At 40.9% G+C, this 25,923-nt stretch overlaps 1 protein-coding gene across 1 annotated transcript in view; it reads left to right on the top strand.

Moving 5' to 3' along the window:
• KIFBP (kinesin family binding protein) overlaps positions 1-25,313 on the top strand; it is a 30,767-nt gene extending 5,454 nt beyond the window's left edge. Inside the window, exons 2-7 of the mRNA XM_007963233.3 lie at positions 7,785-7,883; positions 12,674-12,753; positions 13,358-13,541; positions 16,464-16,548; positions 18,530-18,645; positions 23,856-25,313. Coding sequence (XP_007961424.1) covers positions 7,785-7,883; positions 12,674-12,753; positions 13,358-13,541; positions 16,464-16,548; positions 18,530-18,645; positions 23,856-24,731 — 1,440 coding nt within the window. The 3' untranslated portion in view covers positions 24,732-25,313. The remainder of the gene's footprint in view (positions 1-7,784; positions 7,884-12,673; positions 12,754-13,357; positions 13,542-16,463; positions 16,549-18,529; positions 18,646-23,855) is intronic.
• Positions 25,314-25,923: the final 610 nt, after the last annotated feature.

Raw genomic sequence — 25,923 nt, 5'->3', positions numbered from 1 at the left:
CAAAATGTTTTTCTGGTGAAATAAATAGCAGCTTTTCAAAAACAAATCAGCAGGGTGTGGTGGCGTGTAGTTCCAGCTACTCAGGAGGCTGAGGTGGGAGGACTACTTAAGCCTGGGAGATCAAGGCTGCAGTAAACTATGATGGTGTCACTGCACTCCAGCCTGTGTGACAGAGTGAGACCCTGTCTCAGAAAAAAAAAAAAAAAGAATTTGTAGAATGATCCTATTTTTGTATAAGACTATGTATACACATACACACACATATTTACATTATATATACACATATAAAAAGTTTATATATGTGTGAATATATACGAATACATATATACGTGTATGTATATGAAAGAGTTTTGCAAGTATCAGTTCATGAGAATTCATGATATTCTAACTGCTTTGTCTTAATCTGGTGTCTTCTCCTTGGGGAACTATAGAACTTGGCTTTACGTTATCAAAAGAGATTGATATTACATTAGATTATCAAAAGAGAATTCTGCCTTCTCTGGGTTCCAGGTGCCTTAGGAATAATTTTTATCTGGTATTCCTTCTGATCCTTGTTATTACCGATATATACTGGCACTACCAGCTTGATTTAGTAAAATTTCTTGGGAAATTAGTAGACTACTCTCCCCACTCCAGGTTATATATGTATAAGGCATGCTTTTTGTTGTCATTGTTCACAGCTTCGTTGAGTTGCAATTGGCATATAATAAACTGCACTTTTTTTTTTTTTTTTTTTTTTTGAGTCAGAGTCTCCCTCTGTCACCCAGGCTGGAGTGCAGTGGCAAGATCTTTGCTCACTACAAGCTCCACCTCCCAGGTTCACGCCATTCTCCTGCCTTAGCCTCCGGAGTAGCTGGGACTACAGGTGCGTGCCACCACGCCCGGCTAATTTTTTGTATTTTTAGTAGAGACGGGGTTTCATCTTGTTAGTCAGGATGGTCTAGATCTCCTGACCTCGTGATCTGCCTGCCTCAGCCTGCCAAAGTGCTGGGATTACAGGCATGAGCCACCGTGCCTGGCTTTTAATTGCACATATTTGTAAGGGTACAGTCTGATGAGTTTTGATACATGTGATTTGTTTTTTGTTTTGTTTTGTTTTTTGTTTTTTTTTTTTTGAAACGGAGTCTCTCTCTGTCGCTCAGGCTGGAGTGCAGTGGCGCATCTCGGCTCACTGCAAGCTCTGCCTCCTGGGTTCACGCCATTCTCTTGCCTCAGCCTCCTGAGTAGCTGGGACTACAGGCGCCCGCCACCACTAATTTTTTTTTGTATTTTTAGTAGAGACAGGGTTTCACCGTGTTAGCCAGGATGGTCTCGATCTCCTGACCTTCCGCCAGCCTTGGCCTCCCAAAGTGCTGGGATTACAGGCGTGAGCTACCGCGCCCCGCCTTTTTTGTTTGTTTGTTTGTTTGTTTTTGAGACAGAGTCTCACTTGTTGCCCAGGGTGGAGTGCAGTGGCACGATCTCGGCTCACTGCAAGCTCCGCCTCCTGGGTTTGCGCCATTCTCCTGCCTCAGCCTGCGGATTAGCTGGCACTACAGGAGCGGGCTAATTTTTTGTATTTTTAGTAGAGACGGGGTTTCACCATGTTAGCCAGGATGGTCTAGATCTCCTGACCTCGTGATCCACCCGCCTCGGCCTCCCAAAGTGCTGGGATTACAGGCATGAACCACCGCACCCAGCCTGACATATGTATTTATACCTGTGAAACAATCACTGCAATCAAGATAGGAACATACCTGTTACCACCAAAAGTTTTCTTGTGCTCCTTTGTAGTCCCTCCCTCTCTCCTATATTCTTTTCCTCCCTTCTGCTTGCCCCAACCCTACATTTTGTAGATTTTTATTTTATTTTAGAGACAGAGTCTTACTGTGTTGCCTAGGCTGGCCTCAAACTCCTGGGACCATGTGAACCTTTCACCTCAGCCTCCTGAGTAGCTGGGACTATGTAGAAATTTATTTTATTTTATTTTTGGAGACAGGGTCTGGCTCTGTCACCCAGGCTGGAGTGTAGCGGCAGGATCTTGGCTCACTGCAACCTCTGCTTCCTGGGCTCAAGCCATCCTCCCAAGTAGCTGGGACTACACAGTCACGCCAACATGCCCAGTTAATTTTTGTATTTTTTGTAGAGGCAGGGTTTTGCCATGTTGCCCAGGCGTCAAGTGATCTGCCTGCCTTGGCCTCCCAAAGTGCTGGGATTACAGGTATGCACCACTGTACCCAGCCTATGTAGAATTTTATGTTACTGAAATCATATTGTATATACTCTTGTTTTGGTATACCTTTTTTCCACTCCACATTATTATTTCATTCTGTATCTACTGAGCTGATCATGCCTTTTCATATTCAGTCTGTTAATAGTGTGGATTACATTGATTTTTATAAATGTTAAACTTTGCATTCCTGGGATAAACTCCATGTGGTCATAATGTATTACCCTTTTTATATATTGTTGAACTGAATTCACTAAAATTTTGTTTAAAATCTTTGCATCTATGTTCATGAAGGATTTTAGTCTGTAGTTTTCTTGTTATATCTTTGGTTTAATATGGGAAGTGTTCTGTCCTTTTCTCTTTTCTGGAAGTATTTGTGTAGTGTTGGTGTTAAACTTCATTACATGTTTGACAGAATTTACCAGTAATACTTTTTTAGCTGTTTTTATTTTGTATTTTACTTTTCTCCTTACCTAGTTTGATATGATGGCAAGGATATGATATGTGAAAGATGCCAGACCTTCCATTGTAGCTTTTCTACCCTTAGTAGAATTTATATTGCATTTAAAGAATAATTCACATAAAGACTGGGCACAGTGGCTCATGGCTGTAATCCCAGCACTTTGGGAGGCCGAGGCGAGTGGATCACTTAAGGTCAGGAGTTTGAGATCAGCCTGGCCAACATGATGAAACCCCGTCTCTACTGAAAATACAAAAATTAGCCAGGTGTGGTGGTGGGTGCGTTATCACAGCTACTCTTGAGGCTGAGGCACAAGAATCCTTGAACCCGGGAGGCGGAGGTTGCAGTGGGCCGAGATTGTGTCACTGCACTCTAGACTGGGCAACAGAGCAAGACTCTATCTCAAAAAAAAAAAAAACCAGGTAATAATAATTCAAATAAAATGTCAATAGTGATTATCTCTGTGGAGTCAAACTTAAAAAAATCCAAAACACCAAACCTAATTTAATTTTAAAAATAAAGGCAGGCCTGGTGTGGTGACTCACGCCTGGAATCCCAGCACTTTGGGAGGCTGAGGCAGGTGGATCACCTGAGGTCAGGAGTTCGAGACAAGCCTGGCCAAAATGGCAAAACCCCATCTCTACTAAAAATACAAAAATTAGCCGGGTGTGATGTTGGGCGCTTATAATCCCAGCTACTCTGGAGGCTGAGGCAGGAGAATAACTTGAACCCGGGAGGTGGAGGTTGCAGTGAGCCGAGATCGTGCCACTGCACTCCAGCCTGGGCGACAAGAATGAAACACTGTCTCAAAAAAATAAATAGGCTGGGCGCAGTGGCTCACACCTGTGATCCCAGCACTTTGGGAGGCCAAGGCGGGTGGATTGCCTGAGGTTAGCAGTTAGAGACCAGCCTGGCCAACATGGTGAAACCTCCTCTCTACTAAAAATACAAAAATTAGCCAGTCATGGTGGCAGGCGCCTGTAATCCCAGCTACTCAAGAAGCTAAGAGAGGAGAATTGCTTGAAGCCGGGAGGCAGAGGTTGCAGTGAACCGAGATCGCGCCACTGCACTCCAGCCTGGGTGATAGTGAGACTCCATCTTGAAAAAAAAATTAAATTAAATTAAAAAATAAATAAATAAAGGCATTCTAGATTCCTTACATGGTCCTTACCTTCAGGGCCTTAATAGGTTATGATCCAGAAGAAGAATTTTAGTCATTTTTGGACATACTCTAGGGTCTCTATTTGGTTTCGGATTTGTCACATACCAAGAATTGTTGCTTTCTGTGGCATAGTCTACCCTGGATCTAGCAGGCCAAAACAACCCTGTCCCAAAAATAGAGTGTGACTAACCAGTTTCTGGTACTAGGTGAGTCTCCAGACTACCTAGGTTAGGTGCAGTGTGCTGCAGTGGGGCATAGTGGTGTCATGGTCAAAGGAGTTTCCCAAGCACTTTCTATCATCAAAGGAGAAATAAGTTGAACTAAAGAGTAAGGAAAGCCTGGGCGCAGTGGCTCATGCCTTTAACCCCAGCACTTTGGGAGGCCAAGGCGGGAGGATCACGAGGTCAGGAGATCGAGACCATCCTGGCTAATACAGTGAAACCCCGTCTCAACTGAAAAAAAAAAAATACAGAAAAATTAGCTGGGTGTGGTGGCAGGTGCCTGTAGTCCCAGCTACTCAAGAGGCTGAGGCAGGAGAATGGCATGAACCTTGGAGGCGGAGCTTGCAGTGAGACCAGATGGTGCCACTGCATTCCAGCCTGAGCGACAGAGCGAGACTCCGTCTCAGGAAAAAAAAAAAAAAAAAAAAAAAGAGGAAAAGGTGACTTGTAAGTCTAAGATCAGGAAATTACATTCAGTAAGTTATTAGGAAGGCAGAGCCCTTTGTATTAGTCCATTCTCATATTGCTATAAAGAACTACCTGAGACTAGATACTTTATAAAGAAAAGAGGTTTAATTGGCTCACAGTTCCACAGGCTGCACAGGAGGTATAGCTGGGGAGGCCTCAGGAAACTTACAGTCATGGCAAAAGGTGAAGGGGAAGCTCAAACATCCTACATGGCTGGAGCAGGAAGGGGAGAGAGCAAAGGGAAGTGATACACACATTCAAACAACCAGATCTCATGAGAACAGCAAGGGGAAATTCACCCCCATGATCCAGTCACCTCCCACCAGGCTTCTCCTCCAACACTGAAGATCACAATTCAACATGAGATTTGGATGGGGATACAGAGCCAAACCTTATCACCCTTCAAGTCTCTGTTACTTATGAGGTTTAATAAGGTCATCTATTATGTCAAGCCTCTATTACTTACGTAGTTTAATGAGGTCCTGGAAAGGACCTCATAAGTAACAGAGGAGAGAACTATCTAATCTCACAACATTATCAGTATGACCTATAGTCCTGGATACTGAGGACTGATCTCAAGTCACATAAAAAAAAATTATACAATGGATATATTTTGTGAAGCCAGAAGACCAAAGTGCTATGTTCCAGTGGAATGATCAAGTCACTTTTATTTCATTTTTCTTCAAATAGAGACAAAGTCTCACTGTGTTGCCCAGGCTGGTCTCGAACTCCTGGGCTCAAGTTTCAGCCTCCCAAAGTGTTGGGATTATAGGCATAAGCCACTGTGCCCAGCCAAAATATTTTTGTTTGTTTGTTTGTTTATTTATTTATTTATTTATTTATTTATTTATTTATGGAGACAGTCTCTCTCTCTGTTGCCCAGGCTGGATTGCAGTGGCGCAATCTCGGCTCACTGCAACCTCGACCTCCTGGGTTCAAGCGATTCTCCTGCCTCAGCCTCCTGAGTAACTAGGACTACAGACGTGCACCACCACACCTAGCTAATTTTTGTACTTTTAGTAGAGATGGGGTTTCACCATGTTGGTCAGGCTGGTCTTGAACTCCTAACCTTGTGATCTGCCTGCCTCGGCCTCCCACAGTGCTGGGATTATAGGCGTGAGCCACTGCACCCGGCCCAAAAGATTTTTAAAACAAAATGTGTGATATAGTAATATATATACTTCTTTATTAACACATTATATGATGTATCTAATATCTTTGATGATTTTAAAGTAACGATGAGCATAAATGATATTTTGAGATACCTGCAAACTAGCATAATAGGTTTTTTTTTTTATTTCTATTGTTTGCAAAGTCCCAGGTCCTATAATACTGCTACAATTTGTTTCCTGTGTTCATAATGAAAAGAAATGCTATATTTTAATAGGAGATTAGTGAAAAGAAATTTGTATTTTTTTTTTCCCTATCCAAATTCGTGGACTCTGAATTCTCTTTATGGATGCCTTGGGGGTCCTTAGACTTGAGGTTAAGAATTTCTGCATTAAAAACTCTGTTTCCTTAACCTGTTCCTTCCCTAGGGAAATGGCAAAAGATGGTAGAAGGCCAGCCTCAGAAGTATCCTTGTGCCTGAAGGGCTGACTATTCCAAGGGAAGTGAGGTAGACTAACTCCACTACATATATACTTTTTTTTTGTTTTGAGATAGAGTCTCACTCTGTAGCCCAGGCTAGAGTGCAGTGGCATGATCTTGGCTCACTGTAACCTCCACCTCCTGGGTTCAAGCCATTCTTCTGCCTCAGCCTCCCAGGTAGTTGGGATTACAGGCATCTGCCACCACACTCGGCTAATTTTTTTTTTTTATTTTTCGGTAGAGATGGGGTTTCGCCATGTTGGCCAGGCTGATCTCGAACTCCTGACCTGAAGTGATCTGCCTACCTTGGCCTCCCAAAGTGCTGGGATTACAGGTGTGAGCCACTGTGCTGGGCCCATATATATAATTTTTTGGTTTTGGTTTTGTTTTTGAGACAGTCTTGCTCCATCGCCCAGGCAGGAGTGCAATGGTGCGATCTCGGCTCACTGCAGCCTCTACCTCCCAGGTTGAAGCAGTTCTCGTGCCTCAGCCTCCCAAGCAGCTGAGATTACAGGTGCGTGCCACCACTCCCGGCTAATTTTTATGTTTTTAGTAGAGATGGGGTTTCGCCATTTTGGCCAGGCTGGTCTTGAACTTCTCGCCTCAAGTGATCTGCCTGCCTCGGCCTCCCAAAGTGCTAGAATTACAGGTGTGAGCCACCACACCCAGCCTATTTCTTTTTTTAAAAAAGGTCTCTGGAAGAGCATAGTATTTTCAAAGCACTATATGTTTCTGATCCATCTTTGTCTATTATCTCAGAAATCTCACCACGGCTTAGCTGATTGCCCCTTACTCAAAGGCCCACATCATATTGTTGACCTGCTGGGGCTCGCAGTAATACTTGAAGGCTGGGATTCCAGGAGGATCCATTTCCAACTTACTCACATGGTTGTTGGCAGGATTCAGTTCCTCACAGGCTTTTTGACGGAGGGCCTCAGACTGTTGACCTCTCTCATTTCCTTTCCATATGGGCCTCTCCATAGGGTGGCTCACAACATGGCAGTTGGCTTCTTAAGGAGCAGTCAGTTGGCTGGGCGCAGTGGCTCATGCCTGTAATCCCAGCACTTTGGGAGGCCAAGGCGGGTGGATCACAAGGTCAGGAGATCGAGACCATCCTGGCTAACACGGTGAGACCCCGTCTTCTACTAAAAATACAAAAAATTAGCCGGGTGTGGTGGCGGGCACCTGTAGTCCCAGCTACTGGGGAGGCTGAGGCAGGAGAATGGCAGTAACCTGGGAGGCAGAGCGTGCAGTGAGCCGAGACTGCGCCACTGCACTCCATCCTGGGCAACAGAGTGAGACTCTGTCTCAAAAAAAAAAAAAAAGAGCAGGCAATAGATAGCACCCAAAATGGAAACCAAGGGTTTTGTTAACTAATCTTGGAAATGACTTTCCATCGCTTCTGTGATAGTCTGGTTGTTAGAAGCACATCACTAAAACCAGCCTGTACTCGAGGGGAAGAGATTACATAAGAGCATGAATACCCAGAAGCAGAGATCATTGGGGGTTGATTTTAGCAGCTACCTGCTGCACTACATAAGGTCAATATCATTGTGAATAATTAATTGGTAATCCAACTCCACTATTTGGTTGGTAAGTATTGACTTTAAAACTATGAAATTTACTTTAATTGGAGGTCTTATATCATTGTTTCTCTTTTTCTTTGTTTTCCAGAATAACCTGGGTATCTTGTGGTCTGAAAGAGAAGAAATTGAAACTGCACAGGCTTACCTAGAGTCATCAGAAGCCCTATATACTCAGTATATGAAAGAGGTATGTTACATGTCAGATAATTTTTAAGTTTTGATTGAAACTAGTCAAGAATTGATAGTAAGAATCCCTCATTCGTAATATTGGTGTGACTCTTCACTGTGCCCAGGAACTTCTCTATAGAGCTATCTGGGAAGTCACCTAATAGCTGAAATTATTGCATATTAAAGACTTCAGGGTTTAAAAAAAATAATTCTTGGATAGGACATAATGGCAACCTAGTCTAAATACCATTATAAAGGAAATATTATTCTAATGTTATCCTAAAATACTGTTTGCATGTTTTTGTATTTATAATTTAAATATTTTATTTTGGTTTTCCATGAAAATAGCATTACTTGAAGGAAACAAGAACTACTTTAACAAAACATCTGAAATCTTTGAAGGAATGGTTCTCAAATGTTAGCACCCATCAAAATCTGGAGAGCTCGTGAAAGCAGAGCAGACTGGGCATCCAGGCTCTGATTTAATAGTTCTGGGGTGGGGCCTAGGAATTTGCTTTTTTTTTTTTTTTTGACATGGAGTCTTGCTCTGTCACCCAGGCTGGAGTGCAGTGGCAGGATCTCAGCTCACTGCAAGCTCCTCCTCCCGGGTTCACGCCATTCTCCTGCCTCAGCCTCCTGAGTAGCTGGGACTACAGGCGCCCACCACCAGCCCGGCTAATTTTTTGTATTTTTAGTAGAGACAGGGTTTCACCCTGTTAGCCAGGATGGTCTCGATTTCCTGACCTTGTGATCCACCCACCTCGGCCTCCCAAAGTGCTGGGATTACAGGCCCGGCCGGAATTTGCATTTTTAACAAGGTCCTGCCTGGGTGATGTTTATACTGCTGGTCTAAGTACTATACTGTACTTTGAGAACCACTGCTTCAGGGCAATGGTTTTTCAATGATTTTTTTTTTTTAAGCCCGTGAAACTCTTCTGAAAATGCAGCATATAAAAATTGATTGAGTTACTCTGGTTAAGCAGGTTAGAAGGACCCAGAGCCCAATCTACTACAGATTCTTCCTCCTCCCCACTGCAGTAGTACAAAAGAGATGCTGTAGAACTTCTAGGGCTCTGGGGAGCCAACACTGAAGACTCTCACTTTAGGGTCACAGCCTGCAAAGGTGACAAGCCACTGTGTTACCATCTGTTTCCTTAATAAACTTGTTTTAATATGAAAGGGAAATTATCAGGCACAATATTTTCTTATGGATTACTATTTGTCACAGCTATCTGCTTTAAAAATCCATTAATACGGCTGGGCATGGTGGCTCATGCCTGTAATCCCAGCATTTTGGGAGACCGAGGCAGGTGGATGACTTGAGGTCAGGAGTTCAAGACCAGCTTGGGCAACATGGTGAAACCCCATCTCTACTAAAAATACAAAATAGCGGGCGTGGTGGCACACTCCTATAGTCCCAGCTACTCCGGAGACTGAGGCAGGAGAATCGCTTGAACCTGGGAGGCAGAGGCTGCGGTGAGCCGAAATCACACCACTGTACTCCGGCCTGGTCGACAGTGAGACCCTGTCTCAAAAAAAAAAAAAAAAATCCATTAATAAAGTGCTTTTATAACATTAAAAAACTTGAAATAACATTGGATATCACATAAAAGAGACTAAACATACAAAATTATGTTTGCTAAATTCAGGCATCAGAATGCTTAACTACAAAAGAATATAAGAAGCTCGGTATGCCTATAATCCCAGCACTTTGGGAGGCTGAGTCTGGAGGATCACTTGAGCCCAGAAGTTTGAGACCAGCCTGGGCAGCACAGCAAGGCCTTGTCACTACAAAAAATTAAAAAATTTGCCAGATGTGGTAGCACACACCTGTAGTTTTAACTACTTGGGAGATTGAGGCAGGAGGGTCACCTGAGCCCAGGAGTTTGAGGTTGCAGTGAGCTATCATCGAACCACCGTACTCCAGCCGGGGTGACAGAGTAAGATTCTGTCTTTATTTATTTATTTTTTTCTTTTTGATACGGAGTCTCGCTTGGTTGCCCAGGCTGGAGTGCAGTGGTGTGATCTCGGCTCACTACAACCTCCACCTCCTGAGTTCAAGTAATTCTCCTGCCTCAGCCTCCCAAGTAGTTGGGATTATAGGTGCCCGCCACCATTCCCGGCTAATTTTTTATTTTTTTGGAGACCAGGTTTCACTGTGTTGCCAGGCTGGTCTTGAACTCCTGGACTCAAGTGATCCGCCCACCTCAGTCTCCGAAAGTGCTGGGATTACAGGCATAAGCCACCATGCCCAGCCTCGCACCTTGGCATTTTAACTTTCTTCCTGAAGTACTAACAAGAGCAGAGTGCCACAAGGCCAAATAGAGATGTTAGTCTCCCCTTTCTTGCTTTTAGACTCACAGTCTTCTATGTGAAATTGTTAATTTAAAATGTAAAGGCTGAGGCCTGGCACGTGGCTCACGCCTTTAATCCCAGCACTTTGGGAGGCCGAGGTGGGTGGATTGCTTGACCTAGAAGTTCAAGATTAGCCTGGGCCACACAGTGATACTCTTGTCTCTATAAAAACTAAACAAAAATTAGCTGGGTGTGGTGGTGTGTGCTTGTGGTCCCAGCTACTTGGGGGGCTGAGGTGGGAGGATGGCTTGAGTCCAGGAGGTCAAAGCTGCAGTGAGCCAGGATCCTGCCACTGCACTCCAGCCCAGGCAACCAAAAGAGACCCTGTCTCAAAAATAAATAAAATGTAAAAGCTGAGTGCAGTGACTTGCACTTATAATCCCAGCACTTTGGGAGGCTGAGGTAGGAAGATTGCTTGATGCCAAGAGTTCAAGACCAACATGAGCAACAAAGCAAGAACCCGTCTTTTCAAAGAAAAAAAAAAGTTACTAAGCATCAATAGTATTTCATTAAAAATAGTATTTATATGGAAACATAACACATATAGTGAAATTCCTTGTGCTTAGTTGTACCTCTATTTCAGTTAAAAGAAGATACTGATTTGACTGTTAATATTACTTATGAAGTGTGAAAGCCATAACAGTGAAGTATGTGCATAAAATAATATATTGATTAATTCCCCTCATCTAGACAGGGGTATGCTTGGTAAGCAGCCCTCAGCATTGTTGAGGAGTTCTCTGAAGAATTACTTATCTATTGTGTTTGCCTTGGGCCTTGCTTCCTGTCTTAGTTATTTTTACTTTCTGTGAATCCTGGGAGCCGAAGTTGTGATGCTTTTAGTATTCACATCCAGAATGTAAAATCATATTTTTATGGGAAGCATTGTTCCGTTTTGAGTGTAATGAATTCAGTTAAAAGCAAGAGTATGCTTCTAGATGGGACTATCCTCAAAGAAGTAGAATGAGGCAGAGGTTAGGTAGTTCTGTTCTTTTGGAAGACGTAAGGGGGGTTGTAAGTGATTTATAAATATTAACTCACTTAATCCTCATGAGATAGATACTGTTATTACCCTTATTTTATAGACGAAAAAACAGAAACACAAGAGATCAAGTGACTTGCCCAAGGCAATACATAATAGAATCTGGTTTTAATGTCCCTGTATTGAAAGGGGGTAATATACTTTTCTTATTTTCTTGAGAAAAAAATATCAGAATAAATATTAAAATCTCTCATTTGATTTTTATTAGTGGCCAGTTTAGAATACTACTACTATAGAAATATATACATTTTTCTTATTTGTTTTGCTTATGCAAGTTTTTAACAGAGCTCTTTTACCAGACAAAATTGCAATTTGACATACTTAAAGAGGGGTCAGGCACGGTGGCTCACACCTGTAATCCCAGCACTTTGGGAGGCTGAGGCAGGCAGATCAAGAGATCAAGACCATCCTGGCCAACATGGAGAAACCCCGTCTCTACTAAAAATATAAAAATTAGCTGGGGGTGGTGGCACATGTCTGAAATCCCAGCTACTCAGGAGGTTAAGGCAGGAGAATCACTTGAACCTGGGAGGCGGAGGTTGTAGTGAGCCGGGATGGCACCACTGTCCTCCAGCCTGGTGAAAGAGCGAGACTCCATCTCCAAAAAAAGAAAAAAAAACTTAAAGAGGTTGGGCACAGTGGCTTATGCCTTAGTTTCAGTACTTTGGGAGGCTGAGGCAGGAGGATCACTGGAGGCTAGGAGTTCAAGACCAGCCTGGGCAACAGAGCAAGACCCCCATCTCTAAATAAATAAATAAATAAATAAATAAGAACTTAAAAAAAGAAAAAACAAAATACTTAAAGAATTATATATATCTAAAAGCAAATTGGTGAATTTTTTGCATATTTGCAGTTTAACTGCAACAACAGTAAAATTTTGTCAAATGTGAACTTACAGGGTATCTTTTATTTGTTTGACTCAGATTTTATGGTTAAGAAAATTACTTGTTGAGCCGGGTGCAGTGGCTCACGCCTATAATCCTAGCACTTTGGGAGGCCAAGGCAGGTGGATTGCTTGAGCCCAGGAGTTCAAGACCAGTCTGGGCAACATAGTGAAACCCTGTGTCTACAAAAAAATACAAAAATTAGCCAGGCCTGGTGTTGCACACCTGTAGTTCCAGCTACTTGGGAGGCTGAGGTAGGAGGATTGCTTGAAGTGGGAGGATCGGGAGACGGAGGTTACAGTGAGCCAAGATTGTGCCACTCCAATCCAGCCTGGTGACAGAAACCGTGTCTGAATAAATAAATACAAATTAAAAAAACGGAAGATTACTTCTTGAGTAACATAAAAATGAACTAGGAAAAAATGAAATGTATTTGGCTTGTAAAAGTTGATTTCTCCAGGTCCTCCAGAAGAGGGCACTTGGTGTTTACAGTTTAAAACTTTAAAGAGCTTTTGTTTTTCTTAATTGTAGGTTGGGTGTCCTCCTCTTGATCCTACTGAGCGTTTTCTTCCTGAAGAAGAGAAACTTACTGAACAAGAGAGATCAAAAAGGTGAGTAGGTGTAGAAATCAGCCCTTGCAAATATTTCCGCATAGCATAGATAAGTGATTGTTCAAAAAGGCACTTATAAAGGTTACAGAATGGGGATTCTGACATGAGTAAAACCTCCATTTACCGCTTACGTGTTATGTGACCTTGTTCAAACCTGAGACTCAGTTTCCTTATCTGTCAAATAGATACAATAAACAAATCCAACTCAAAGGGTTGGTGGGAGGATCAAAATAAATATGTGTGAAATTTACTTATAAAATGTAAACCATGGGCGGGACATAGTGGCTCACGCCTATAATCCCAGCACTTTGGGAGGCTGAGGCGGGTGGATCACAAGGTCAGGAGTTCGAGACTGGCCTGACTATTACGATGAAACCCCGTCTCAACCAAAAATACAAAAATTAGCCAGGCACGGTGGCAGGCGTCTGTAGTTCCAGCTACTCGAGAGGCTGAGGCAGGAGAATTGCTTGAACCCAGGAGGCGGAGGTTGCAGTGAGCCGAGAGCACGACACTGTACTCCAGCCTGGGCAACAGAGTGAGACTCTGTCTCAGGAAAAAAAAAAGTAAACCATTACACAAATATTGGTTTATTTTTTCTTTACAGATTTGAAAAGGTTTATACTCATAACCTATATTACCTAGCTCAAGTCTACCAGCATCTGGAAATGTTTGAGAAGGCTGCTCACTATTGCCATAGTACACTAAAACGCCAGCTTGAGCATAATGCCTACCATCCTATAGAGTGGGCTATCAATGCTGCTACCTTGTCACAGTTTTACATCAATAAGGTAAGCATCTTGAAGTAGTTATCTAACAGAGTACCAATAGTGAGGGTAAAAATAGAACCAGTAGTACCTTGAAAATACTATCTTTTAAAAACAGGTAGCTTGTATTTTATGATTTGCAACTGGACCCGAAAATGCAGCTCAGTTTGCCCGTGTACTAAAATTTTGTAGCTTTTTGTTTTATGAATTATTTTAAGTTTTAAAATACCAAGTTTTGTCATTGTTTTACATGTTACCTAAGACCAATTCTTTTTTTTAACATAGGCACGCTATCTCAACTCATTTTAGTGAGGTATTACCTTAAATTGCAGATTTTATCTTGTAGATATATCTTTATCTTTATGTAATGGTAATCTCATAACTCTGAGAATTTGACTGAGGAAGTTGACTGTTAAATGTGGGCTTTGATAAAAGCATGTGATGCATTTCAGTTATTTTTCAGAATTAACTCTGTAATAATTTTTTAATGTTGGAAATATGTCTGCTGAGTTCCAAAGTTCTAGGTCTTTATGACATACTTCTTTTGGATTGTTAAACAGAGACAGTGTTTTTGAGCTTAACTGTTTATCAGAATTTCTCATAAAAATTTTAAAAAGCATTGCTCACATCATGTTGATGTACCCTTAATTGACCCATTTATTCCTTTAATCCCTAAGAGTTTTTAATGCTAAAATAATTTTACACTACCTTTTCTAACCAGATTTTCCTATTAATCCTTAATAAGACATCTCGGCAATATAAATTACTTTTATTTATATTTCTAATTCGCAAGCCTCTCTGAAATTTTGGTAATTCTCTGCTTATCAGAGTTCCTTCTTTCATCTCTCTGGTAACCTGCTGCCTTATTCTTGGGCCTTTATCCTTTTTGAGCATTTCGTTAGCGTTGGTTCTGTAAATGCGCCCTATGATTAAAGTATTGTCCCACAGAATTTCATTCAGAAAAGCTATTAGCAGGAGAGAAAGGGCTGTGGTGACTGCAGCATCGCTTCTAGGACTTTGGTCTAAGATCAAGTGTGTAAGTAACGCTACTGCATATATCAGAGCATTCAGTTAACTAATTCTCATGAATCCATTTCATTGTCCTCATCCAAAGTGTTATCCAGTGCCTCTGCTTGTGACATCTTTTTTACAGCTGTTGGAGGCCCCTTGTTCATTCTGTTTAGCAACTTTAAAATTATGTATTCACTATGACTTTAATTAATACTTAAAACTCCATGGATATTGGCAGTACTAAGATATCTAGATATTAAAGTGTGATTTAAAATTTAAAGTTGTTAAGCATTACTTATGTGGAGCATGCAATAATTTTCATGAGACTTCCCACACCCTGCACTTTTATTTTTTGCCAAAATCTTTTTTAAGTTTTTGTTAAAACCAACTAAGTCGTATTGCAAAAAGAGGGATTTGAACCATGTTTTTAAAAATGCAATTGTCATTTATATCATTGTCATCTTCATCTGATTCCAGTGATGAGGTTTTGCTACGTGGTGAATCCCTACCTGGCAGCTGCTAAAGTCCCACATTTACCAGCCACCTAGAGGGCCTAAGATACTCACTGTTCTAGCAGCGATTGCTCACAGGGAGCCAATCTGGACAAAGCTGAAATGATGATAATGGTTAAGGGATTGGATTATAGAGAGATAATTAAAGTTTCATTATATAAACTCTAACTTTCTTTTGGCTTTTAAGATTTAACACATTTTTATCTATAGATGTTGCTGGGCCAATACTTGACATGCCCAGCTATTCTCAAGATGGCTTCTGAATTTGCCATAATGGAAAGACACATTTAATGCTGCGATTTTAAAGTTATAGCCAACCATTTAAAGCCTTTCAGGTATTACTATAATTAAGTAGACATTCTATTTAATGAGGGTGGCTTCCAACTAAAAGTTGGACTTTAACTTTGAACTTCTGCTGGGTGGTCCTTTGACTTACATGACAAATACAAAATGTTTCTATTAATAAGGAGATCTTCTCTAATTGTTTGAGAAGTTTGCCCTGCCCAGAATTGAATTATGAAGTCTTCAAGAGTGTTGGTAAAGCAGTTCCATAAAGTTCATCTGTAGAAATCTGTTGACTTCAAAATTTGGTGGGAAGCCTTATTGTATGTAAATTTCAAAGATTTTAGAACATAGGAGTCTCTCCTTATCCAAATTTATCCTAATTGCCTGTGTATAGTAGGATGTAAAAGGGCTCTATAAACCTAATAAAAATTAAATCTTCAGACTGGGCAAGGTGGCTTACATTTATTACCCCAGCACTCTGGGAGGCCAAGGTGGGAGCATTGCTTGAGGCCAGGAGTTGGAGACCTGTCTAGGCAACATAGAGGAACCCCAGAATTAGGCTTGGTGGCATGTGCCTATAGTCCAGCTACTCAGGAAGCTAAAGGTGGGAGGATCCCTTACACCCAGGAGGTTGAGGCTGCAGCGAACTATGATTGTGCTACTGCACTCCAGCCTTGGGCTAGAGTGAGACCCCTATCTCGTAAGGAAAAAAAAAAAATTCAGTCCTGACACAATGTAAATAGTCTAAGAATTTATTGTGCGTGGGAGTTTGGCTATTTAGACTGAACCTAAAGGACTTTTTGAGACAGTTTAAGCCTAGGATGACAGCCATTCCTGTATATCTATTGATTAAATAAGGAGAGCTAACTTTCAATTGGCAGTTGTCTTTCAGCCCGAGTGGATTATTATTAGGAGTTTGGGGGCATTAATATTTTAACCTTTGAGGTTACATTTTAACCAGATAATATGATAATATATCTTTTATACCTTCTGAATGATCTGCAACTCTATAGGGCCTCCTTTGTAGTATTTTTATCTGATTTTATACCTTTTCCCGTATTAAAAGAAATTATGCAAGTATCAGTTGCAAATAAAGCTGTATGATAGTCACATTCAATGTTGTTTATTTCCCCAATAGCTATGCTTTATGGAGGCCAGGCACTGTTTATCAGCTGCTAATGTCATTTTTGGTCAAACTGGAAAGATCTCAGCCACAGAAGACAGTAAGTTTACCTTTGCATGTTTTACATAGCTTTTTAAAAAGTATTTTATTTTGAAATTATTTTAAACTTTTGAAAAGTTGCAAGATCAGAAGAGTTATCATATGCCCTTCTCCTAAATGCACCAATTTTTAGTATTTTCCTCGCTTGGAATCAAATTTTATTTTTCTCTCTGAACCACTAGAGAGAAGGTTACATACATTAGGCTCCTTTACCCTTTCATACTTCAATATATATTTCCTAAGAAGAATATCTTCTTACATAATCATAGATCATTTATCAAATTCAAGAAATGTAACATTGGCTAGGCATGATGGCCCACGCCTGTAATGCTAGATTTTGGGAGGCCAAGATGGGAGGGGCCAGGAGTTCAAGACCAGCCTGATCAACATAGTGAGACCCTACCTCTATGTTTTTAAAGAAATTAAAAAAACAAAAGTAACATTGATACAATTCTTTTGTCTACACTGCATATTTCTGTTTCATCAGTTGTTGCCATAATATTCCTTCTAGCATTTGTTTGCCAGTACTGGATTATACAGTTCAAGATTGCATATTGCATTCAGTTGTCACATCTCTAGGCATTTTTCATCCAGAATTGTTCCTCAGCCTTTCTTTCCCTTTCATCACTTAACATTTTTGAAGAATATAGGCCAGTTATTTCATAGAATTACTGCCAATTGGGGTTTGTGTGATGTTTCCTTATGCCACCATTCAGATGATATATTTTTGGTTGGAATACTACATGCATAAACGATGTAGCCAAATATCCATCTTTTTATGTATAGTGTTTCATTTTGTCTTAGAAAATCACAGTTAACATGTATCTTTGAGCCATTTAACAGGTTTTGTAGTAAGTTCATCATTTTCTTTAAAAATAGTTTATTTTTAAAAATAGTTTGATTCTATAACTCACAGTTGAACAGTTTCCAACCTTCTTACGATGTTTTAGATTTTGAAACATCATGTCTTCCTTACAAATGGACATTCTAATTGTGGATCTGAAAAGTGCAGAGACTCTTAAGAGTTAAAGGAATGCACATTATCAAAGTAAATAGTTGCTTTCTCCCCTAATTTATTAGCTACATTGAATTAATTATAGATTAGTTGAAGTCTAAGAGGCACTTGTCTCAAAAAATGAACAAAAACTAAATTGCCGAGATATTATTTAATACTATACTATATTTAAAATAATATTGTGAGATATTATTTTTTTACTCTTCAAAATAGCTGAAAAAATGACAGTGTCCAGTGTTTTCAAAATGTTCTTATTGAACATTCTCATATATTGTTGGTTGGCGTATATGTTGAAAATAATTTGGCTATATGTTGTGAATTATTTAAAATTGTGTAAACTCTTTTACTCAGTAAATTCCACTCCTAGGAACCTGCCCTAAGGAAGTAATCCAAAATCCAGGCAGATTTTTGCACAAATACATTCATGTTTCGAGTGTAAAAAAATGTGTGTGTGTGTATAAACTTTCTAAACCTTTGTGTTGAGGGCTGACTTTCAATAGATTGCAGCAAGAAAGCTGCCCTGCTATGTATGACACTCTGACCCAGAAGCAGGTCATCTGAATAGTTTAGCACCAAGTTCTCCACAACCATGTGTTGTGTGACATAGAGGTTTTTGTGATAGTACAGAAATGGAAACAACAAATTCCAGGTTAGAATTAGAAGAATGGCTAAATAATGGAATATCTATTTAATTGTATATAATGGTGTACTTAAAAATGAAGCTAAGAGTTGATAATGATATGAATAAAGTGTTTGTGGTATGAGAAAGAAATATGCAAAAATAATAGTGAGTGCTTCTGCATAGTAGGATTTGGAGTGGATCTTTCTTCCCTTTTCCCCGAGCCCCCTGCTTCAGTAAAGATCTGTTACTTTTGTAGTCAGGAAAAAGTGATATAAAAAAATTACAGTACCCAATGAAAATTACAGTTGTGACCATTAATTTAAACAAATCACATGTATATTTTAGCTCCTGAAGCTGAAGGAGAGGTGCCAGAGCTTTATCATCAAAGAAAGGGGGAAATAGCAAGGTGCTGGATCAAATACTGTTTGACTCTCATGCAGAATGCCCAACTCTCCATGCAGGTAATGCAGTCAGAAGTTGCCTTTTTCTTTCTTAAATGAGGACATTGTAAGTAAAAACTCATAGTGGGGATTGTGCTCACTGGGGTCACATTGTGTTTAATATGAAAGGCGTGTAGAATGTTTTCATAAATATTTTTTTCTTGGTTTTAAATCGTACTCATCAAATTGATTGAATCCAGGAGGCAGAGGCTGCAGTGAGCCGAGAGTGGACCACTGCATTCCAGCCTGGGCAACAGAGCAAGACTCCATCTCAAATAAATAAATAAATAAATAAAATCTTACTTATCATTCAAGGCCTATCTTAAATACTACGTCTTCCTTGAAGACTTCTCTTTGGTTAGACTATAAGCTTCTTGAGAGCTGGGAACTATGTCATATTCTTTTTTTTTTTTTTTTTTTTTTTTAAAGACAGGCTCTCGCTGTATTGCCCAGGCTGGCATGTGGTGATATGGTCATGGGTCACTGCACCCTTGATCTCCCCAGCTCACACAATCATCCCACCTCATCCTGGGAGTACAGGCATGTGCCACCATGTCCAGTTAATTTTTAAGTTATTTTGTAGATACTGGCTCTCATTATGTTGCCAAGGCTAGTCTTGAAATCTTGGGTTCAAGTGATCCTCCCGCCTTTGCCTCCCAAAGTGCTGGGATTACAGGTGTGAGCCACTGTGCCTGGCCTAACTAATCTTTTTTTTTTTTTTTTTTTTTGAGATGGAGTTTTGCTGTGTTGCCCAGGCTGGAGAGTGCTAGAGTGCAGTGGTGTGATTGCAGCTGCAACCTCTGCGTCCCGGCTTCAAAGGATTCTCCTGCCTCAGCCTCCCGGGTAGCTGGGATTACAGGTGCCTGCCACCATGCCTGGCTAATTTTTGACTTTTTAGTAGAGACGGAGTCTCACCATGTTGGCCAAGCTGGTCTCGAACTCCTGACCTCAAGTGATCCACCCATCTCAGCCTCCCAGAGTGCTGGGATTACAGGTGTGAGCCACCACACCTGGCCAAGGCCTTACTAATCTTTATATACTTCTCAGTGTTATCTTACACACAGCATGGACTTGATAAAATCTAAAAGGGTAGACTTTTAAGAAATAGCTCATGTAATAGTTCAAAAATAGAAGCAGAAGTGATGGCAGTGAAGAGCATGGGCTCTGGAAACACACTAGGTAGGTATGAACTCCAGCTCTGCTGCTTCGTAGCTATGTCTTTGTGGCAATTTACTTAATATATTTTTGCCTCTATTTCCTCACAAATAAGTTGGAGATAATAGTACTTAATACTGTTGTTATGAGAGTTAAATCAGTATATATTAAGGCCTCAGAAAAGTGCCTGAGACATACTAAGTCCTTAATAAATGTTAACTACCATCATCATTATTAATTTATACCCAATCCTAGTTTCTAACCACTAGGGAGGATAATAAAATTAATCATTTAGATGCAATATGCTAATTGTAGATACATAGGAAGCTTTCCTGGGGGAGTCATTGTGCTTTTGTTTTTTTATATGTGTGTATTAAAGTATGATAATTTTTTTTTTTTTACATGGGACTCTGCTTGATAAAAGTATAATAATCTTTAGTGGTTGTATTAGTCCGTTCTCACACTACTATAAAGAATTACTTGAGGCTAGGTGCAGCGCCTCATGCCTATAATCCCAGCACTTTGGGAGGCCAAGGTGGGTGGATCACTTGAGCCCATGAGTTTGAGACCAGCCTGGACAACATGTTGAAACCCTGTCTCTACCAAAAATACAAAAAATTAGCCAAGCATGGTGGTGTGCACCGGTAGTCCCAGCTACTGGGGAGGCTGAGGCAGGAGAATCACTTGAGCGTGGGAGGCAGAGGTTGCAGTGAGCCAACATTGCACCACTGCGCTCCAGCCTGGGTAACAGAGTGAGACCCTGTCTCAAAAAAAAAACAGAAAAAGAACCACCTGAGACTGGGTAATTTATGAAGAAAAGAGGTTAATTGACTTACAGTTCCTCAGGCTTAACAGGAAGCATGACTGGGAGGCCTCAGGAAACTTAGAGTCATGGCAGAAGGTGAAAGGGAAGCAAGCGTGTCTTACTGTGGCAGAGCAGGAGAGAGAGAGAGCAAAGGGGGATATGCTACACACTTCGAAACCATCAGATCTCATGAGAGAGCTCACTCACTACCACAAGAACAGCAAGCAGGAAATCTGCTCCCAATGATCCAGTCACTTCCCACCAGGTCCCTCCTCCAGTCTGACGTGAGACTTGGCCGCGGACACAAATCCATATTGTGTCAGTGGTAAATAATGTAGAACCTTGTGAAACTACTAGACTAAAGAAAACTAAACAAACCTCAACACATCAGAAGCATAGGTCTTGAAGAGATAAAGATCATTTTAGAGGTTAGAGGGTAAAGAGGAGGCATATTAAGGAAAGACAGGAAGTAGGGAGAAAAACTATGGGCTTTATGTCTAGAGAATTTGGAGCCAGGAAGAGCTGTCAAGTTTCTTCTGGTCAGGTAAGGAAAGCTGGAAAAGGAGGGTTGCAGGGACTATTGGAGCAAAACAGTAGGCTAATTTAAGGAAGCATCCTAGAGAGAACATGTAGATAAACAAGCAGCCCAGGAAGGAAGGAAGTATACAAGATTTAGAGACTTATGATATACGTTTGAAGTAATTGTGTCAAGCATAATGCACTATGATTTGACCCTTACCTTTCATTCAGTTGATGTTTCTAGTCTGGGAACTTAGAACTTCATCACTTGGTTAGTTTAAACTCACATACTTGCCATGCTACTAAATTACTCAGATTTTCCTTAAACCCAATTTTGTTTTTTGAGATGGAGTTTCTGTCACCCAGGCTGGTGTGCAGTGGCCTGATCTCCACTCACTACATCCTCCACCTCCCCAGCTCAAGCAGTCCTCCCACATCAGCCTGCCACGTAACTGGGACCACAGGTGTGTGCCACTGTGCCCGGCTAATTCTTTGTATTTTTGTTAGGACGATGTTTTACCATGTTGCCCAGGCTGGTCTTGAACTCTTGAGCTCAAGCAGTCCACCCATGTCAGCCTCCCAAAGTGCTAGGATTACAGGTGTGAGCCACTGCGCTCGGCCCTGACTTTCTTTTTTAACCTTAACTTCATCCTGTATCATCTGTGTATTTATCTGAAAGACCTTCTTCAGTTCAAGCTTTTTTTTTTTTTTTTTTTTTTTTTTTTAAAGATGGAGTCTCGCTCTGTCACCCAGGCTGGAGTGCAGCACAGTGGCGCGATGCGCAGTGGCGCGATCTCGGCTCACTGCAAACTCCGCCTCCCAGGTTCACACCATTCTCCTGCCTCAACCTCCCGATTAGCTGGGACTACAGGCTTCCGCCACCACACCCGGCTAATCTTTTTTGTATTTTTAGTAGAGATGGGGTTTCACCGTGTTAGCCAGGATGGTCTCAATCTCCTGACCTTGTGATCCGCCCATCTCGGCCTCTCAAAGTGCTGGGATTACAGGTGTGACCCACCGCGCCCAGCCCAGCTCAAGCTTTAAGACGTACACATATTTATTCAATTAAGTATTTATGCCAAACCTGTGCTAGTCATTGGCCAAGGATACTATGATGGACAAAAATGAACCTAGCCTTTGACTTCATGTAAAAGTACAGTTTTGCTAAGTTCCACAAAGGAGAGACACATGATATGAGAAGGCACAATAGGAGGAAATAACAAGCAAGCTCTGGGGATGAGTAAGTAGGAGTTACCTAGCCTGAAGAAAAGAAGGCACACCATGCCAAGGAGCTGAAGCAGCATGTTTAGAAGTTCTGTGGCGTAAGGGAGGATGATATCAGAAGGGATGGAGCAAAGGCTGTGAGGTTGGAGCTGAGGGAGAGGGAGTGTGATATAAGGTAAAGTTAGAGTTAGAAAGGGGCTGGAGCAATCAAGGCTTTGAAGCATTGTTGTCTTCATCTTCTGAGCATTTGGAAACCTTGAAGGGTTTGTGGAGAGATCACTAGTGAGACAGTGTCAAGTGAAAAGAAGAAAAGGGGCCGGGCGCGGTGGCTCAAGCCTGTAATCCCAGCACTTTGGGAGGCCGAGACGGGCGGATCACGAGGTCAGGAGATCGAGACCATCCTGGCTAACACGGTGAAACCCCGTCTCTACTAAAAAGTACAAAAAACTAGCCGGGCGAGGTGGCGGGCGCCTGTAGTCCCAGCTACTCAGGAGGCTGAGGCAGGAGAATGGCATAAACCCAGGAGGCGGAGCTTGCAGTGAGCTGAGATCCGGCCACTGCACTCTAGCCTGGGCAACGGAGCGAGACTATATCTCAAAAAAAAAAAAAAAGAAAAGAAAAGAAGAAAAAGCCTTGGGATCTGTTATTTAATTTTATTGGCCAGGAAGAGCTTACTCTTATTTCTTAACCACCTTAGTTATTCTTAGTTATTCCCCACCCCCAAGAGGTAGAGGAGAAAACTTTAACTAGGAAGGTAGATTTAACTTTGTTCATTTTGATGTCTTTAAGAGACCTAGAGCATTTCTGTCTGATATATTTCACTAAATAACTAATAGCATAAACATGGTAGCATTAATCTTAATGGCATCCTTGTGAAATATTTTTGTGATGTAGATTACAGTCTGTTTGTTTGTTTGTTTGTTTCTTGAGACGGAGTCTTGCACTGTCACCCAGGCTGGAGTGCAGTGGCACGATCTCCACTCACTGCAACCTTCACCTCCTGGGTTCAAGCAATTCTCCTGCCTCAGTCTCCCAAGTGACTGGGATTACAGGCCCCTGCCACCATGCCTGGTTAATTTTTGTATTTTTAGTAGAGACAGGGTTTCACTGTGTTGGCCAGGCTGGTCTTGAACTCCTGACCTCGTGATCTGCCCGCCTTGGCCTTCCAAAGTGCTGGGAGTAATGTATCACATGTATATAATGTTTCACAATTCTCAAAGTACTTTTACAGGTAGCATTTATCTTATTGGAAGGAGTAACTGTAAATGAATTTCAGTTCCTCAGAATAAACGATATGTAAGCAGCTTGTCTATTTAAATACTTTTTTTTTTTTTTCACATTTCTTGAGTTTTTAATATAATTGGAAGAAAGAAAGAAGTTTTCAAAGGTGTTTAAGACTATGATACCCTTCTAAACCAGGCTGGAAAGTAAGAGACTTTTCTAAAAAACTCTGAAGTTTGCTTTAATGTTATTTAACAGCAGGAGGTAAGTGTCCTACTTAACCATAATTTATTTATTTTTCCTTCAGGACAACATAGGAGAGCTTGATCTTGATAAACAGTCTGAACTTAGAGCTTTAAGGAAAAAAGAACTAGATGAGGAGGAAAGCATTCGGAAAAAAGCTGTGCAGTTTGGAACCGGTGAGCTGTGTGATGCCATCTCTGCAGTAGAAGAGAAAGTGAGCTACTTGAGACCTTTAGATTTTGAAGAAGCCAGAGAACTTTTCTTATTGGGTCAGCACTATGTCTTTGAGGCAAAAGAGTTCTTTCAGATTGATGGTTATGTCACTGACCATATTGAAGTTGTCCAAGACCACAGTGCTCTGTTTAAGGTGCTTGCATTCTTTGAAACTGACATGGAGAGACGGTGCAAGATGCATAAACGCAGAATAGCCATGCTAGAGCCTCTAACTGTAGACCTGAATCCACAGTATTACCTGTTGGTCAACAGACAGATCCAGTTTGAAATTGCACATGCTTACTATGATATGATGGATTTGAAGGTTGCCATTGCTGACAGGCTAAGGGATCCCGATTCACACATTGTAAAAAAAATAAATAATCTTAATAAGTCAGCGCTGAAGTACTACCAGCTCTTCTTAGACTCCCTGAGAGACCCAAATAAAGTATTCCCTGAGCATATAGGGGAAGATGTTCTTCGCCCTGCCATGTTAGCCAAGTTTCGAGTTGCCCGTCTCTATGGTAAAATCATCACTGCAGATCCCAAGAAAGAGTTGGAAAATTTGGCAACATCATTGGAACATTACAAATTTATTGTTGATTACTGTGAAAAGCATCCTGAGGCTGCCCAAGAAATAGAAGTTGAGCTAGAACTTAGTAAAGAGATGGTTAGTCTTCTCCCAACAAAAATGGAGAGATTCAGAACCAAGATGGCCCTGACTTAATCCTTGTTTTTAAAGAAAGGAAATGTGCAATATTGAAGTGATCTTTTTCCCTAGTCAAACAGGCCCAATTCCATTGTGATATTTACCTTTACGGCCAGGTGAGTGCAGTTTGAGCTTGAGATACAGTCAACTGAGTGTTTGCTAGGATCCCAAGGAATATAAAGTTAATTAAAAACTTACACCTAATTATGTAAATTGCCTTGTTAAAGACATGTGATTTGTATTTTAGATGCTTGTTTCCTATTTAAATATAGACATTTCTACCCTCAGTTTCTAAATGTAGATTATTTGTTGGCTAGTACTTGATAGATTCCTTATAAGAAAAAATGCTGGGTAATGTACATGGTAGACAAACCTGTTACTATATTAAGATTGAAAAAGTAACTTCTCTAGTTACTCCTTCTAAAATATTTGATTTCCTAAATTCCCCCCACCCAAAATCTTTTCCTTTTGAAAATACTAAAAACTAAGTTATGTTATTATAAAGTGTAAAATGGTTTGTCTTAATTATAGGAGAAAAGGCCTTGTTGGAAATAAAATAAACTGACTTATTTCACTAATAAAAACTTCCATTTCCTCTTTTGTTTTCTTGTGAGCATTGGTTTTGTTTTTTGATACCTCAAAGATACTAGCTTATTTGAAGCTAGAGAAAAGTATTTCTTCAATAACATTGCATAGTTAGAAAACATTAAAATATCATTCATGGCTGAGTGTGGTGGCTCATGCCTGTAATCCCAGCACTTTGGGAGGCCAAGGTGGGAGGATCACTTGAGGCCAGGAGTTCGAGACCAGCCTGGGCAACAAAGTGAGACCCCATCTCTACAAAACATACAAAAATTAGCTGGGGCATGGTGCCACCTGTCTGTAATCCCAGCTACTTGGGAGGCTAAGGTGGGAGGATTGCTTGAGCCCAGGAGGCCAAGGCTGTAGTGAACCATAATTGCCACTACACTCCAGCCTGGGTGACAGTAAGACCCTGTCTCAAAATAAAATAAAATATTATTCACTTAGTAAATATTTATTGAGCTACTACTGTGTCCCAGGAAACCTTACTGACTGATTTCTCGTCAGAGGATCCTGGCATGTTTATAAACTTCTAAGCACTGTTGAGAAAGGATATATTTGTCATAATTAAACCTTGTTAAAGTGTGTTAGTCATTTTAAGAAATGCAGGAATGAAATGGAGTTCCTA

This window comes from Chlorocebus sabaeus, chromosome 9, assembly GCF_047675955.1.
Source record: "Chlorocebus sabaeus isolate Y175 chromosome 9, mChlSab1.0.hap1, whole genome shotgun sequence".
Lineage (NCBI taxonomy): Eukaryota > Metazoa > Chordata > Mammalia > Primates > Cercopithecidae > Chlorocebus > Chlorocebus sabaeus.
Note: the sequence above shows the minus strand (reverse complement) of the source record. Positions and strands in the feature narration are given on the sequence as shown.